This window comes from Mizuhopecten yessoensis, unplaced genomic scaffold (genome assembly GCF_002113885.1).
Source record: "Mizuhopecten yessoensis strain PY_sf001 unplaced genomic scaffold, ASM211388v2 scaffold11177, whole genome shotgun sequence".
NCBI lineage: Eukaryota > Metazoa > Mollusca > Bivalvia > Pectinida > Pectinidae > Mizuhopecten > Mizuhopecten yessoensis.
The window spans coordinates 1,657,300-1,676,206 of NW_018408918.1; the positions used below are offsets into that span (position 1 = coordinate 1,657,300).

Sequence of the window (18,907 nt, forward strand, 5' to 3'; positions counted from 1 at the left end):
GTTGAAAACCAAACGCAAGCATTGTTTGATTGTGGGAAGCACGTTCAATCGAAGTCGTTTCGAGGCTTCATACTACCGTTAATAATTGGGCAGTCTGTGCATTCGTAGCAATGACGTCATTGATATTTCGGTACTACATGTAGTATACAAATGTTACATTAAAAATTAACGTTCTCAAGGGCCCGTATTCATGAAGCCGTTCCCATGCTCAAGCATGGATTTTGTGCTGAAGCCTTTTTTCTTGTTCTGGTTATAACTCAATAAATAAATCTTATTTTGTCAATGATTTGGAAACATTTTGAAGAGACTTAAAGCCAAATACTGTTTTCAATGTTTACATTTGACTTTTTCATCGTTTGACATGATCTAATCGAGTTACCAGAAAGTTGGTTTGAGCACAGATTCCATGCTTGAGCATGAGAACAGTTTGATGAATACGGGCCCTCGTGTAATACTGCGGAATAGAAATTCCTTAGTGTCACGACTAAATAAGATCTGAGGATCGACGAATATGTATACGGGTAGGGAATCAAAACGTTTGGTATTGTTATAGGGGCAAAATAACTAACGGCCGTAAGAACATTTGATCAACATTTGCTATGACCCTACCACTCGTGAATAATGTGTCTTGTCATAGTCAGTATAATTACGCGTTGTCCTGTGCCACAAATCTATCCAATTTACACGACTGCGGATTATTTCTATAAGCGTCTGAGATACAAGTACGAATCATTGTATGACGAGATTCAGAAGTAAATCGAGTTAAACATTGGCGCTATAAGAAATGACAAATTAATCGAGGGTAATAATACTGTGATTTGATCGCTTATTGCTAAAAAAAACAGTGGCTCCGCAAGGTTTTCATAGGTACCAAATGTAGATGTTTTCTCAGTGACCTGTACACTGTACTTTGTGCACGCATGCGCAACAAAACAAGGGGTAATAACTTTGTACTAGAACGCAATGGCAGCGTTTCTAAGATATTTGAAGGGTTATTTTTAGACAAAACAATCCTCAACTCAGAAATTGTATTTGGTTAATTTTGTCTGGGACATTTTAAAGGTTACATCAACTTCACGTTTCACAATTACCCGTATGTAATACCGGCGTCTGTACTACAAACAAGTGAGTGCTTACAGAATGCACACGATCGTGGCGACGGTTGCGTCTTAAGCAAAACTACAATAGTACATTTTCACTAAATAAGTTATTGCATATTTACCAGTAGGTTAATTTATAATATTTCCTCAAATGACAGTCTCACTATGATTATGCAAGGTCAGACAGTCTTGCAAGTATATCACAAATCAAGAAATATGTTTGCCCATCATAACGATGAATTATGAATACGCCAAACAAATGCATCAGGCAGAATCTTTACATAAAGTAAGCATGCCTTTAGTTGGAATCTCTTACATATTAACAGTAAAAACAATATGAGCTATTTATGTTCGGGAAGTAGTTTACACGAAAACGATAGACAGTAACGGGAAGCAGGTTAATAATTCCCTTCGTTATGAACGTAGCATTCTATGTTATTGCAGATTTCTGGTCATTTCATTTTCTTTCAGTTTATATATTTACATTTGCATGGCATTGTCACTATATAGCCTCTTTGAAAGCTGTGTCGTTGATGGGACTTTAATAACCATGCAACACGAGACACAATTCTTTGCGTATTAATACAACACAGACCGGAACTACAATATCCAATGTAAATAAACATGACGGCTGTGGAAATATCGCTGGGCATTGTGAAACTTGACAATTTAATTGTAAATTTATGTGCAAAAGAAGAAAGAAAATAAAAAATACTTTTATTACAACAAATACAAGACTGTACAAAATGCACATCGGTTGAAATCACCAGTGCCGGCAATGGAAACAATTTAACACTCATGCAATTTATCAGAAATATCGTCTGTTACACTGCACTGATCAACAGGGTACAAATTTCTGAAATACACATATTCTATAGACCTACTGACACATATGTCACAGACCTACTGATATGAGTCACAGTACATGGACATTTCAGACATTTGTAACGAACCCCTGTGCTCCGTAGCAAGATCACTCACTTTCAACGCTATCAGTTTCACGCGTCTCGCAGCCACGGTTTCCTCTGTTTCTGACGACATGTCAAATAACGAGGCTGTTATAGAATCTACCGACTGTAGTCAGATCCCCATACAATCAACAAATAAATTCACGTCTAGATTCTTCACAAAATGAGCAAAGAGAAAAGTTCGAATTAACTTCCAAAAATAACTCCCTAGTGGAGGGCAGGGTCGGATTTACGGTGTTCGCTGTATTTATCCATGCGCGAAATTTGTTCCGGGGAAAAATCGAAACAATTTCAAATCTTACTTTCAGCTCAGAGTTCTGTTGATAAACTTAAATCACCCTATAGACATATCAAACGCAATTGTATTGATACTGAATTGTGGAATAAAATTGAAGTGTTTGTTAAAATTTCAAAGTACTACTTTGTTTGCCAATCCGCACGCGACACTACGCTGTTCGAACTATTGAATGAAGTTGTGTTGACTTTCGATAAGGCGGGCATTTTTAATTATAAATATAAATTATAAGTTAAAAAAGAACATAAGAGGCAGAGAAAACGTAAATATAAGTATTGAACTGTTTTTGTATGGGGTTTATGATCTATTTAAATGACACAGCTTTGCAAGCAAACAAATCATAATTCGCGAGCGCGCATTATGATGTTTGCTTGCAAAGCTGCGTCATTCAAATAGATCATTAATACCATACAAAAACAGTTCAATGCCTAAATGAAAGTTTTGAAAATCTATAAAGTGTTTTGCAGAAGATGTTTCGCTTTTCCACACACTGAAAGGTATCATAAATTAGATATGTTTTCGTTTGGAGTTTTCGTTTCTCTTTGGATTGTATATCTTCTTTTGGCAAGGAACACGTTTTAAAATTCGATTCGGTTATCTGGCTGTGAAGTCTTCCATCCTTTAGGACTATGGGTACCATTCGGAACTCATCGATAAAAGCTAAATTTATAAACGGAGGTGACATTAAATAGTGCACATACGGTATTAACGTCACGCGTGTTTTGGCGGGTTTTCTTCAAAGATATAGGTAGCTTATCCAAATACAAGGGTACATATGTTATTTGTAGTTATATTTATGTAAATACAGCTATATGCATGTATATTGATATACACAGTGGACTGGTCGTCAGAATTGGGATATAAGGAGTCCTTTTCACATCATTTCCATGTTACTTGTTCCCCTAATCACTTATATACTGAAAACGTACTAACTTTAGCGTACTCAAATTTTAACGGCATTATCGATTTTTCTTACAAATTAGCGAATTGATGATTTGGCGCATTTACAATATAAGTAAGAGAATACACCATACAAAAATTGCAATTTTGCAATCATAAGCCAGAACAATACTTTGGACGCGCAAACGCTAAAATAAGATCACCGCCAAAATAAGTACGCTTACAATAATTTGTTGTTTACGAATGATGAGTTAAATCAAAATAATTAAGCTCTTTTATAAAATTTGAATCCATGATCCGTTTATCATTTTAAAGCAACTGTGCATACATTGTTACTATACCGAACATTTCAGTCTATAGAAATATCCAGTATATATACATTTGTAATATTCATGTCAATAAGACATTTTTTATTTATTTTAAAAATAAACTGTTTGTACTGAATCACCGCTTAGAGTCTGGACATTTTTAGAGTTTTAGAGCCTGACATTTTTAGAGTCTGACATTTTTAGACTAGCCTAATTCAACCAGATCCTGGAAAGGTTGTCTGGGAATACACTCAGTGTCCAACAAACAAAGTACCCTCGCTCGCTCAGACAAAATATTATTTATACCACTTCATCTGAAGATTAGCCTGACTACCTACCCTTTCCGTCCGTCAGACCAAGAGGTCAGTCCGGGAGCATGTTATTTAATTTGTCGTACGGTAATCGGATTTCCTTTTCGCAGTTTCGCACCAATGGAGGAATAAATGTTATTTGCATTAATCATCTACTGGAGATATTAACTTACTTCGGCCAGTGTACACAGACAACAGCCAGAATGATATAATTTGAATATTTATCGCGTGTCTGGCTGGGCGGTAGTTAAGACATTGGACAGGTCTCGCCAAGGTCTCGCCTTTTTTCTTTACCCTCTGCTGTCCAGCTACACATAAGCCCAATTTTCAAACAATTGTATTAATGAATCGGTACCTCAAATTAAAGAAATGTTTTCAAAATGACCCTTTTTGTATTCTTTGATTTTTGTCTTCTTTTCTGTACTACAATCAACTTCCATGTAATTCAACGCGTGTTTTTTTTGTATAACAATTTCAGAAACGTCCTTGAGCTTGAAAAACTGAATTTTGTATTTAGTATTTAAGAAGTAAATATAAAAGCTTAATATAGAATCGAAATTACTTAAACGATGTTTTCACCAGCGTAAATGTATTTCAATAAAATTGCGAGTAAAACATTAGCTAAAAATAGCCCGAAACAGTTTAAAATACAGGTAATTGTAGAAGTTCAAATTTTGTATCCGATGAGTGATTTTTGGTGTATCTTTATTCAACTTGGTCCACTTTATTAAAAATAAACAAGGTTGTACAAAATATGTTTAAAATATAAACATAATTTATTAGAATTAGTATTACTATAACCTCATAAAGAATATATTGCTGAAATATAGTGACCCTAACTCCAGTTTCCAATCCAAGAAAAAAATTGCAGATAACAATGACGTTACAAACAGAAGAAGATTTAACAAATCTCTGCCTAGACTTTAGCTTAAACATATTTTGCTGTCGTTAAGCGACAGTGTCTGGTACAAGACATAAACACAAATTCGTAAAAGGAACGATAACTCTTGGTTTGATCATCACAGTACTTGTTCTGATCTGTGTCGAAGACCGACTCGACGTTCCCTCTCCAAACCACCTTTTTCACTACTGCTCACAAGTCTGTAGGTGTATTCTGTATTGACACAATGAAATTACTTTTATAAATGAAAATGATATAATTTCATTTACTTCAATGACAATAACCATCTGCTTGATAAGGCTTTGGCGTCCTCTCTTTGGCAGTAACCTTGTGGAAGCACGTGATGTCACAATGTTCGGAGGCGCACGCAGTGGCCTGTTCTTGGTCCCTGCTTCATCTACGTCACTATGAGGGGCTGCTCCAGCCCCTTGGGGGCTTCCTTCCCGATTACAACGAAACCACGCTAACGGAGATATGTGGGTACGTACTAAGTTAGGTAAAAACCATACTGTAAATGTATATAATTAAGTGGTCCTCCTATTTAAGCGCTTTCATCGCACTAAATATTGCACTTATTTTTATTGCGCCAACTACAATGTAATTCACGCATGTTTACCACATACTTTTGTAGACTAAGCGTTATATTTTTGCGATTAGCTTTCCTGCATTAGAGGTGTATATTACAAAAAAAGTATATACATGTATCTTCTTTTATCACACAATGTATAGTCCCTACATGTATATTCCTTTGCCAAATTGATGTTCACAAGCCCTTTGCATTTCATGCATTTCAACATTATTTCAGTGAATTTACCTGAAGTCAATTGTCATAACACAGATACATAAATAAATACTTCTTGAAAGAAAAATGTCTGATTTGTTTCCCTCTCAAGCAATTTTCTTTTCTTTCCGTTGAATGGTTTTCAAGATATGACAAATTATTCAAAGGAAATTATTTATGTTGGGTCGTGATCTTCATTATCTTACCAATTTTCTTTTTTTTCTTAAATGTTAATGCCAAGATTTTCTTGTCATCTTTTGAAACCATACAACAGGATATTTTGGAAATTTTAACAAATAAAAATTCAGACAATTTTCTTTCATGTTGCAAATTCTAATTTCAGTAGTGTTAAATATAATATTGACTGAAGGAAAATTGGCTGAAGACAGGTGAAAATGCTCAACATATTGAAAGCAGAAAAGCCCTTGTGTTATGTAATTTAGCACGAGACTACATATGTTACTGCTAGGAGCGTTTTATTGTTGTGGTTGCCTGATCTTTTCTATAACTACATATTAATACGTACAATGTATAAAAACCGATAATATTACGGAGGTTATTTTGTCTCTTGAGTGAGCGATTTATTTTTATGGTGATATATTCTTTACTTTCTACACTGAGCGATTTATTTAAACGTTACATACAATCTATTCTTGAGCCTACGTGTAGGTGAATATAAAACTGTATACCGGGTTTCTTCGCCTTTCATTTGTTAAAAACTTTATTCGCCCAGCATTCATTTCGCCCTTCACAAGTATTGACTATTGTATTTTGTGTATCAATATTCGCTGCATGAAAGAATTCGCCGCGATAATAAAAGACAAAAAAGGCAGAAGTTAAACTGCGGCGAAGATTTCCCGGTAAGTGTTGTATCACAACCAGTGCTTTATTTTGGCGGTACCGTAGTCTGTTTCAGAACTACATGAGATGTTCGGAGCCATATCTTCAACATTGCAACAATAACACAGTATTTCAACTCTACGAACTGGAAAGTGCCTTCAAACCGCTGTGTAAATATGCCAAAGGTTAGTGTGTATGATATACCTCGTTTAATCTTACTCTGCGGATCATGCTCAACATTTTAGTGGTAACTTACACTCTCCTAACCTCGGTGAGAGAACGTATGTGAGCGTACCCCTTTAAATGTCGAGGATGGTCATGACGGAGAAATCTTGGCGTAACACCCTTCCTTTCACCATTTCAATCGAAACTTGCTTCGCCTCTTAAAGCTATACTTATCCTCCTTTCTCTCTTACATCCATGTTCTCTCCATCCATCTATTTTTCGTTTACCATTTTCTTTTGGTTTCTCAGGGTCTGCCTCCTCCTCTTCCCCTACCATTGGTATAACGATCATCACTCCTTCCCTCAACATTCGTTTTTTTAACCTACCCAACGTTCTTTCCAATTTTTCGTTCTCTCTATCACCAACCCAACCTTGTCACCTGCTCATTAGCCTCCCCCTTCTGGACTTTTTATAATTCGTGTGGATAGGACACATATAATGCTTTCCAAAATGAAACACTAATATCTATCAAAACTACATTGCACTTATATTATCGTGTTTAGTCTGCACTAAACCCAACAGCACACATAGGTTATACTCTGCTAGGTTTTTTGTCGATAAAATAACAAACACTTAAATTGTCGAAAATGAGCATTCATTCTAAATGCCAGAAGTCGAACATATTTATACATCTTTGTGTTGATTTTTATAATAAGGTGTACAAAGAACCAAAAAAGATGGGGCTTGCTTCAAAATAAACGCCATTTGTACAGTAATTAAAAGATGTACAACAAATGAAACAAAATTTAAAACAAAGATGTGCCACAATTACATTTTTACACAATAGTACATAAAGGTGGATACAAATTTTTAAGGAGATTTTCTGCACAGGTCACGTGACTGTAGTACACCAAAACATCACGTGACTACTTCTATAGGGATGGACTACTTTAAAAAACGGAAAGTTATCCTCCATCAGGAACCAACAAAATACAACAAATAAAAATAGCATATACTAACCAGATAATATAAATTACTTTATGCATTGCATAAATACAATGATATTATCGTGTTAAGTCTGCACTAAACCCAACAGCACACATAGGTTATACTCTGCTATGTTTTTTGTCAATTAGCACTCCTTGGAAATTTGTGTGTGATCGAATGTCGGTAAAGAGCTTCCTGACTGAATTAATCAGTAGAAATACAAAGATATCAAGCGCCTATTTGAAAAGAGTGCTTGTAGATACAGAAGCCAAACAAAGCAAACATTTGAATGCACCATATGGCCATATCGGACTCATTAGTGGTATCATACATGCAAGTCAAAAGAATGAAGAAATTGTTTTCGAAAATATTTAGAACACAGCGAAACAGCAAAATATGCCTATTAAACACTTTGTAACGTTGCTGGGTTGATTTATACTTAAACTAGAATTTCATGTAACCCCTGTCAGACTAGGTTCCATCTAGATGGTCCAATAGCAGAGTCAACCACTCTGTTACCTACAATATTCACTAGTAATACGAAAAATGACCTTCAGCATAAGTCAGTCATACGAGCACGAATACTAACTAACGCATTAATAAATATCTCGCTGGCTGGAGACTGAAGGTCGATAATACCTTGGACAGTCTGGTCTACGAGTACGCGTATTATACAAGGAGATTTATACGGATCGAAAAAAAGGTCCGGTCGGCCTGTTCTTGCGTAAAAATAAACCAATAAATGACACCCCGCTTTAATTGGTACAGGAATCTATTAGGCAAGTTGATGACCACAATGCGCGTCAGGAAAGAACGTTAGTGAAACTAGGAAATCTTTAGATCCGAAACAAATGTCAAGTCAACATATTCGCGTATAATGTTTTTCTGAAGAAATTGTAGGTAAGCGATAACTGGAACAAAACAGATGGCCGGTCGGCCGGTTCAGATATTACAGGCCAGTAAATGACACTATGTGTGTCTAGCAGTCCTTTGAGAAATAGTGCACTTATATAACCCTCGCCATCAAGACAAACACAAATAAATTTACCATATATCGATAACTTTTGCCGACTTTCACGATGAAAAAGGTTGTATATATACGTTTTGTCAGCAATTCAATTTAAAACAGACACAAGACCAAACGCTCGGAACTAAATTGTTTTTATGCCTATCACTAGCAGCTGTCAATATATTTCTGTATTAATTTCCTACGTCATTATCTTACTTCAATTTTAGAAACATGCTATGTTTGATCACGACTGTTTGGATATCTTGACTCTTAAGTAAAAATACCAGGCATGAAGTATACAAAATAAACTGATTTCGTACATGTTGATATTACACAGACTGGGATACATACAATCAAGTACCATATTGAAAATTGAGTATCACATCACCAATATCCATTAAATAGGATTTAAGCTGTTTGATCAAAATGTTACTATTAAAACGGGATCACAGTACAAAACAATTTTTATAGGGGCAGTCATCCTTAAATTCACTTTCACGTGTTATATGAATGGAGAGCTAACCAAAACGCTCCCTTTCTTCCAAATGATGAAATATTTCCCGAAATTAAGTGGAAAATATTTCTTTAATGTGCAAGACTAGATTTAAGTCTTCACATATGTCTCCAGGCTTGGTTTATCTGTCACAACTACTCTAGGTCTCTATCTAATCGAGTATGCCTTTTATCAATTTTTCATTATACCTAAGTTTAATTTGAAGCTTTCACAACAGCAAAAAAAATCTGTTTGATTTTTTTTTTACACAAAAGGTACTGATTTAAAACAACATTTTATACATTTCTAACGTAATATTATCTTGGTTTCGTTGGCAGAATATTTTTGACTTTTTTGAGCTCTAGCATATAACGTAAACCATCAGCAGTATATCAAAAAATCAAATAAATAAAATAAAAACTGTTAACTAAATTGACACATAACCTCATATTAGTACCAAATGAGAGCCTTAAAACAAATTCAAACCTGTTTTTAAAAACTTTGATTTGAAATTACGAATATACTATACTGTCATTTGATATAATTGTAACATCCGTGAATCACAGCTAGGATGCATTTTAATGAAGAATTTCACAGGATGTTGGGGGTAATTTGTATAAATATGTATGACGGTTTGAACTTCTCACTGCATGGCCTATCCTGTGGACGTCGTCACATTGTACAGCGATTGTTTGACAAGCCGTTGGGATAACACTTAGAAATGTAGCAGAGATGACGATCTTAAGTATGGTGGCTTATTAGGGTCACTCTCGCTTTTTCGCCTTTTCGCTTTGTCGCGGTAACGAAGCGAAAAAGCGTCGTTTTATTTTCTGTTTGGCGTTTTGTCGTGCCCCAAATTAAAAAAGCGCAGTTTCTTTTTCTTCAAAGACGCTTTCTCACCTTGACAAAGCGTAATTGCGACGTTTTCTTTTGAACGCATTCTTATCGCCGCGAAAAAGCGTCGTTTAAAAAGTTGCAAAAACGAAGAGCGCCATTTATAGCCGCTAATTTGTCCTCTTTGCGTCGCTTTTTCGAGGTAGATACGACGTTTTTTTGTTTCGTTGCTGCGACGATACGAAAATGCGAAAAATTAAAGTGACCTTATCAACCACCATACTTATGTGAATATTTTATTTTGTTGCAGAGTACGTAGCTCACAGGTCGTGTTATCAACGGCTGGAGACGAATTTTGAGTGGTGTCAGGAGGAGCGACAAAACAAACTAGGGCAGAAGAAAACCACAGACATACAGTACCACGCATACATGTGCAAGTACGTGCATCTTATTTGCTTCCCGTGCACTTAAAGTGCTAAACGATATAAAACATGATGTGTTGCAAATCAAGTTTATCCAAAATGGCCGTCATTTTGATGACGTCATAAAATACGGCAGTCGCCGTTGCCTGAAGTCCACCAAACATTTTTGTATAAGGCATGATCAAACATGAAATAAAATAGTGTCCATATTTCATACCGAAATTCACATTAAAACGTGAGGGAAATGAAGAAATCAGAATTAAAAAATGGATAAATAAAATTGACAGGGTATGTTTCAAAATGTATTTCGATTCTCTATTTACAAATGCAATACATAAAACAGCCAAGTTACATCAAATCCTTATTATCATGAATTTTACTCCAGGATAATTTAATTCCTATATTTTCGAGTTAGGTCCAAACACAGACCATTCATTAAAGGCCAATATTTCGCCAACTTTCTCTCTGGAGTCTGTTTACCTTTCATTTAACTACAAATTCACCCGAATTTAAATTCATTCTAACCATCCCAAGTTATAAAATTTACAAATAAAAATTTCTCTCGACGCCGAATAATTGAATTACTTGGTAACTAAATAAATATAAAACAAACCGATATTATACATGGCTATCTGCCCGGCTCGTTCAGATAGTTTTATTAGTGGGTATCTGCCCGGGATTGCGTGTTGGAACATCGTGCTCCAGTCTGTGTGCCGTTCATTTATACGTAATGCACTATTGAAAGTGTATATAATCAATTGTCTGAGATAAATATCAATATCTCAGTAACGATCTTTGTAGTTGTTCCAGTATGTTGGTGGAAACATGATTGTAAGTTCAGCAAGTACAATACAATTTACAATTCGAGTATTCGTTATGATTGTAATTTCAGTCTGAATAAACAGGGGTTTCTATGGAAACATCAACAAAACTAGAGAATATTCGACAGAAAACAATAGAAATCCCAAGTTTCGGTGTCATCGATTAGGGAACACGAAAAGGATAAAATCAGAAGGATCATGAACAAGGATTCAGCAGACTTCAGCTCATATCCCCCGTAATGTAGTTGTTTTCTCTAATTCCTTTGTGTTTGTGACAAAACTGTCCCACGTGCGTGGCGTCACAAAGGGACAACAATGATATGACGTCTCGAAATCTCGAACGTTCAGATGCCGCAATGCAGAAATTGTGACCATTTAGTGTGGTTTCTGAGCTCGTTCTGGTAGTTAAATGAGAGGGTCATTCTCTTCCATGCCCAGGGGTGTAGAATAGTAAATTACACTTTCGGAATGTTCAAACTGGTCTTGTTTACATCATTCACAGACTTTTCAACCTCTAAAATGGTTGACTTCTCTCTGTTAAGATTTTGTTTTCATTTTTAAAGAGAACACATTTAGCTATCAAGTAAGATATTCTGTGGTGGATGTTCTTTGTAGGATACTTTTTGCAACATCTCAACTCATTATTTTTCTGCATATTTTCCATACTGTTTGCCACATTCTCGAAACCAAAGGGTTTCGTTCCTAATACGAATATCTTCTCTGCACCGCTGGAATATGTTGTGACAAAATCAAAGGCAAAACAAGACACCTGGCGGATAATACAGGTAGAGTGGTCTGATGTCTTCGATAAAATTTGTTGGATGCAATTCCTCTGTAATCTTCAAAGGGACAGGCATCAGCCTAGCGATTGGTCAGGTTTATATACATGAAACATATAAAATAGCTTACCGCGAACCCTCGATTTTGTCATTACATATTCTAGGGTTTTTCAGAGAAGTTTGTTGTTCAAGAGTAGAATTCTTGGATTTCTAAGATGTGTTTGTCCTCAAATTTATATGACGGTCCAACACAACTTATATTCAAACATTGTGTTCATTCTATTTATGCGTTGTTCGATGTTTTATTTTGCAGCGTGACAAACGAGTACGTCCAATGCATTTTCACAGCGACGTTCTTGAGATGTTCAATGGGTGCTGCTAATATTTATTACGACATAATTAACCAATCAGTATCTTCTTTATTGACTCATGTGACGTCATTCCAGTGTGTTATACGTCATCCGCTTGAAGCGATACCGGTGTTTACCACCACGACCTCTACAACGACAAGGGCGACAACTCCAATGGAGGCTACGCTAAGGAAAACTACAGATCCTGCTTTGGAAAGTACTTCGAGAAATTCCCATCATACATCAGGGAGCAACGGACATTTCCCTAGTTGTCTGTGTATAGCTTTGTTAATCACAATCAAAATGGTTTTTCTATACCAGACAAGTATATGGACGTAGACGATCTCTATTTTCAAAATAAGGAGCAGAAGATGTTGTTTTTTATTTTTGTGATAATTTTGTATACGGGATGAATTCGAATGCGAAATGTATACTACATATCAGATAAGTTCCATCATTAAGAGTGTGGTTCTGACATGTATGACATGCACGGAGGCGCACGAGATTCACACATCAATGTACATTCATTTCATTTTTAAATGCATTGTAGAATGTCTCATTCGTTTTATTAATACAAGTACGGACATGATAGTCACGTGATCCGACATTGAAATTCACAAATTAAGTGTCATTCATTCATATTTTGTCGGATAACTATTTTCGAGTTCGCAAGGAATGAGAATTTCGCGAGATTTATTCTAAATATAATGTCATTTACTGATATTTTGGCGGATAATTATTTTCGCGATACTTCACGCAGACTGAGTATTTCGCGAGATTCAGTGATAATGATCGCATTGATTGGCGGGTAAAATCGATTGATCATGCAAACATCTTAAGAATAACTATTAAACGTTTAACACATAGGGGAATGGAACTTTTCCATTTTCAAATTTAAATCCTCACTAACTCGTTGCTGACTTCGAAAAACCAACCGTGAAAATAAATGTTCTTAAAAATGAAACTATTTACAGAACGTGACAATGCAATGTTAAATTTTGTTTACGATATAGGGCTTTTTACTAATGATACTGGCCTATACACATTGTAGATATAAATACATATTTTTTTAGGAGAACTCTGTTTCGGTTGTTTGAAACATATCAATGTAACAATGGAACCCATATTTTTTAAATATTGAGTTCTGATTTTCAGAATTATTGAAATTAATATTTAAGCATGCATATATGTCAAATGATTCAAAATGACCACCATGAGATAAATAAATGATAAATTCATTTTTTTGCAGTTGGACGGGAAATTAACCATGATACAAAATTTTGTTTGTGTGATTGATTTTGAAAATATCATCACTGGTTCCTTAATTATCTTTCTTTGTAGACTAGTTATCGGCTTTAGTTTCGCTATTCTCCACCAGGGCGCGTTATGCGTGCAATGTAGACCACCGTCAATAAATAGCTATCAGAATCGGTAGATCGATCAAGAATCCCGACTGTTTCAGTTTCTGTATGGCTTCAATTTACTGTCTAGACCATAACACTAACGACCGGCTACGATATCATGATGGACGTTATCCATTGAGTGGTCAACCAGAAATAGTCACTCATTTCAAGAATAGGACAGTGCGAACAAATGTGTTGACAAAGACATTGGTTTGATAAATGTCTGTATACAGCATTAATACAAACAGAAATAGTTCCGTATATTATGTTATTTATGTTTTTATTAGGAATATTTGCTTTCTGAAAATGTTTTCTGTGACAAAAGATTTCCGCAAAAAAACCTACGCTTTGATACAGTACATGTTCATCTTCGCTGTTTACATTTTCTCTTGCTTGTTTTTTTTCTCGGAGCTGACAAACACACCAGCTTAATTCAAATATATAAACGTCTTTTTTGTTCTTTAATAGAAATCAATGCCATATGAAAAGTAAGCGAAGTTAGTGCTCTGTTTATCTCAACCATGTAAAATTATTGTATAAATATATTTTTCCAATGCATCGACTAAGCTTGGACGTCAACATTTTAAAAAAATTGACGTCATATTCATTGTTCTGATTATGACGTCACAATAGTCTGATCCAATTAAAATCGTACACTAGCGTACACGCGAGTATAAAATAGGTAGTAAGCGGTGGTACAGTGTAAGATTGAAATTCTTGTTCCCCTCACAATTTAAAATGCTTAATGATCCCCATACCACTCACAAAACCTGTAACCACGCATCAAAAACTGTTTCCCGGGGTGACTAGAGCTTTGATGATTCCGTTCTAAATAAATAACCAAACCGGCCTTGTACAAAATTTACGAAAAAAAATATAAAGATGAATTAAACAGAAAATAATCAACAACAATGTTCCGAGTGTTAAAATGCAATGGGGCCAGGCGAGGATTCGAACCCGGACCTCCGATCGTTATACCAATGCTGTAACCAAATAATCCCTGCCAGGTCGCGTTATACAGTTATATCCTAAACGAAATTAAGGGAAGGTTACGTACGGGTAGGTACAAAAATAACTTCTATGGAATTCTCTATTATTTTGTCTGAATAGGGACAGTGAGCCGTAACAAGGCCATACATGTACACTGCACACTGTATCTGTGGGGATATAATTCGAACATATTTCATTGCAAATAAACATATTTTGAAAACGAATCGGACACAAGTTTTACCAACTTACTAAAGTCCTCTCCGACAACAAACATAGGATTACAATACATATCACGCGATGTTAGATCGACTTAAATATACCTTTTAGGAAAGCAAATATGTATGAAAAGAAAGAATTATAGTAAAGAGAGGGGACAAAGAAAAGGTGGGGATACTTATGAAAAATATCGGACACAGCTACATTTTTGTAACATTAGTTTTATTGCATGTAGGGACCTGCCCATTATATATTTTCCTATATATGATGAATTATCTGAGATACATGCATAATATAAGATACATGTACAAAATAAAGTGTATGTATTTGTACATATTTTAACATTTATGCCAATTCGCGATAAGAGCTAGTTACATGTAATTGATCGTTATATCTCGTATCTGCAAATATTCTTTACACATTTAAAGCAAATGGTATGTAATCTATTTCGTTATTCGGCTTACTCGAATCTGGCTTGAAGCAATTCGCGGAAATAAAAATGATCGCAAATATGAAGAATGTGTTATTTGTAGTCCAATACATATGGAGCACATATGCTTTCCATAGTATTTTTCAACGTATATTATATAACAGTCGTAACCATGAACGATGAATCGTGTTATTGTAGTTAAATCAGCGTCAAACAGGGGGCAACACCAACAAGAGAAAGGACCGTGCGACGGGAATTGAACTTCGAGCAATGACCATGCTACATGTAGTACTACCTGAAGAAAGGGCCGTCAGGCGCGGAGCCTCGGGGTTACAATTACCACTAGCCTATTACAGCATGCTACATGCGCTTAAAAATTCGTTATCCCGAAATAATTTGATCGAGACACACGGTATTCGAAATAGCGGCAGCAATTATGAATGCACGCTGGAATAAACTACCATGTGATCTATAGATAATTTCGATTTAAACTGCCGGGTGATTCGAATAAATCAAAGTTCATGGTAACAAAGGTCGACTTAAGTGTTGCACATGCCGACACGTGACAAGATATTTCATTTGTTTGACATAACAGTCTAACAATGTAGCAATAAAATGTACCCGTCTACCAAATATCACTGCTCCTTACAATACAGCGAAACCTCACTAATCTGGACACGATTTGGTATCATATGTAGTTCCGGTTTATCGAGTTTTACGGATAAACGGGTAAACCAATGTACTTTAATTTGTAAAAGAAGGTTGTTTATGTTCACATGTCGATGCTAGATACTAATATGAAGAATGTATAGTATTGTTGACCTTGAATGAATTTAATTAGATAATGTGTCATCATATATATTCACAAGACCGGAAATGCTGACTAAGCCGAGACCAACGGCGGAAACAGCCGGCGATTACCGATAACGGGAACGGACAAAGACGATGGTACGGATTTGAGGAGTCGTTTATTCTTATCGCGACCTCCATAACTGGCTCCATGAAAAACAAAAAGGCCGAAAGAAAGAAAGTCGCGCTGGTTCTTTTTATGAGTAAAAACCAGACAGGATTCAACTTTATTTCATGTAAGAAAATCCAAAATTGCTGCCAATTTTTGTAATTTGTCATCATTCCTGTATATCAATTAGAATGAAACAAAAATTGGAGAATCACACAAGCATTTGATTCATTTTGTGTTATTTTATTTTTAAATGTACTGTAATGGGTGTATTACTCCATTTGAAACGATCCCTCGAATCTTCAAGTCCGGATCCGACGATCGACCATTATTGATGTTAGAATGTTCCTTCGAACTCGTATCATTTATATGGCGATTTCGTTGTTAAAGGAAAATACAAGAACAGTACTCGCTAAAATACAGAATTGGTTTTAAACTCATCACATTAAGGTTTAGTAACATGACTGTTTAGCATAACCTTAGAGATGAAGTCATAATGAAGATTTGTGTTTAAGATTACTGATTTTACAGTGCTTATCATTTTAAAAAATCCCTGTTAGAAAGCTATGATCTTTAACAGTGTCACCTGTCTAAACTGAACCTAAAATAATACAGAAACCTGTATAAAGTGGACCTAGACTACTAGATTCCCTGTACTGAAAACATTTTCATGATAATGAAATTTTGTGTCATCCGAAAACCTATGTACATACCGGATATAAAGTTGTATATGATTTGGTGTAAGGTTTCAACAACCGGTTTCGACAGGTTACACTGTATTTTAGGACTTAACTTAGTATGATCTATCCTTTGTTCAGCGCACCGCCGCCAGACACAATGCATATACATTTACTTATCACGTTAACTGTCACTGTCAATCAGAGTTCAGCAGAATATTAAAAAAAAAATGTTTCCTACAATAATTCATTATCATTTCTAAATATAGATATATTGGAACCTTTTAAACCCGGAAACATTCCTGAGAATAATTCTGGAATTAAAATACATGTATTCCTGAGCGAGACATTATGTGACACGTTGTTGTATTCCAGTGTCTGTGAAACAGACTTCCGGACTACGGAGGTTTCTGTTTTCTTGAATGGGTCACAGGAATGGACCAGAAACAGTTTATGTAATAGAGTTATATGTGTATTGAAAACAAATGTTTTATTACGAAAAATAAAATATTTTCTTTATCAAATGAAATAAGTGTTGTTTATCATTAGGACGCTGTTTTAGTCATCTTTTGAAGAATATAAATGTATTCGGGGCACCTCAGACTTTACCATCATACCATGTGGATTAGTTCGTCTATCCTCTTGCCTTATTACTGAAATTGACGTATTTTGAATTAGATTCTCATATCAAAAAGTGGAGCGTACAAACAATCCGCAGTGTGGCTATTAAGTTACCTTCAGTAGTTTGAGGAAAATCTATAAATATTAATCGATAGTTTATGATTTAATTTCTTTAAAAGCTTACTGAAAGTCCTATCTACTAGAAGTATTTAAATCAATAAATAATAAATTAAAAAATAAATGATTAGGTGATTTAATTTCTTTAAAAGCTTACTGAAAGTCCTATCTACTAGAATCATACAACTATATAGTTTGAAGTTATCATACATGTATGAAGACCCCCGCACAAGCTAGAGCGGTACGGTGTTGACATGGCTCGAGGGTTGTTATCGTTCGGGGGTTGCTATGACTAAAGGGTTGGTATCGGTTGAGTGTTGATATGGCTCGAGGTTGATATCAGTCAAGGGTTGATAAGGCTCGAGAAATGATATTGGTCGATGGTTCGTATGACTCGAGGGTTGATATAGCGGTTGAGTGTTGATATGGGTCGAGGATTGATATGGATCGAGGGTTGAAATGGCTCGAGGGTTGATATCGGCCGAGGTTAATATCGCTCGAGGGTTGCTATGGCTCGATGGTTGATATCGCTCGAGGGTTGATATGACTAGAGGGTGGAAAAAGTTCGAGGGTTGATACTGGCCGAGGATGGATATGGGGTAGAATATTGAATATGTTCTTAACAGAAGCAGTCTATTTAAACGTCATCTGCAGTTATGAATAAAAAGGCATTTTTCGATTCGTTTAGCTCATATTCCAAATTTATGCATTTTGGTGCATTTTTCTTGATAATATTAATCTTTTAATTGTCACTTTGTAATTAATGAAAAATTAAATTCAAACCAAATTAGATACATTTACCATCTGAAACCTATTATTGGATATGGAAATGTAAACGGGTATCAACCAATATCATAGACGTAGATATTAATGTACCGTTATAGATGTCGACTACTGACGGGCAAGCTGACAACACAAGTTTTTCAAAGATGTAGGTTGATGAAGACCATGACCAAGACTTGAGAAATAATCTCTTTGTGTGAAATAGAGGACAGTGTTAATATCATGGACCTCGCTTTAAGGGTGAGACATCAATTGGATTTAACCGAAATTCACATGTCATGGATGAAGCAGAAGGCGCTTACCCTTCCGGAACGCCTGGTCCTATTATCCTTGTACTGTAACAAGGATCTCTCTCTATATTTTACTTTGCTGACACTTAGATACTCTCCTGCTGTTCTATTTTACACAGTGCCAAAGTCGCCTTACGTACAAGCTTCGTCTGAGTTTC

General features: G+C 35.5%; 1 protein-coding gene across 1 annotated transcript in view; it reads left to right on the forward strand.

Moving 5' to 3' along the window:
• LOC110440291 overlaps window positions 1-15,383 on the forward strand; it is a 65,024-nt gene extending 49,641 nt beyond the window's left edge. The window contains exons 2-5 of the mRNA XM_021483263.1: window positions 5,107-5,263; window positions 6,471-6,589; window positions 10,203-10,329; window positions 12,228-15,383. Of these exons, the coding sequence (XP_021338938.1) occupies window positions 5,107-5,263; window positions 6,471-6,589; window positions 10,203-10,329; window positions 12,228-12,603 (779 nt within the window). The 3' untranslated portion in view covers window positions 12,604-15,383. The remainder of the gene's footprint in view (window positions 1-5,106; window positions 5,264-6,470; window positions 6,590-10,202; window positions 10,330-12,227) is intronic.
• The last annotated feature ends 3,524 nt before the right edge of the window (window positions 15,384-18,907 follow it).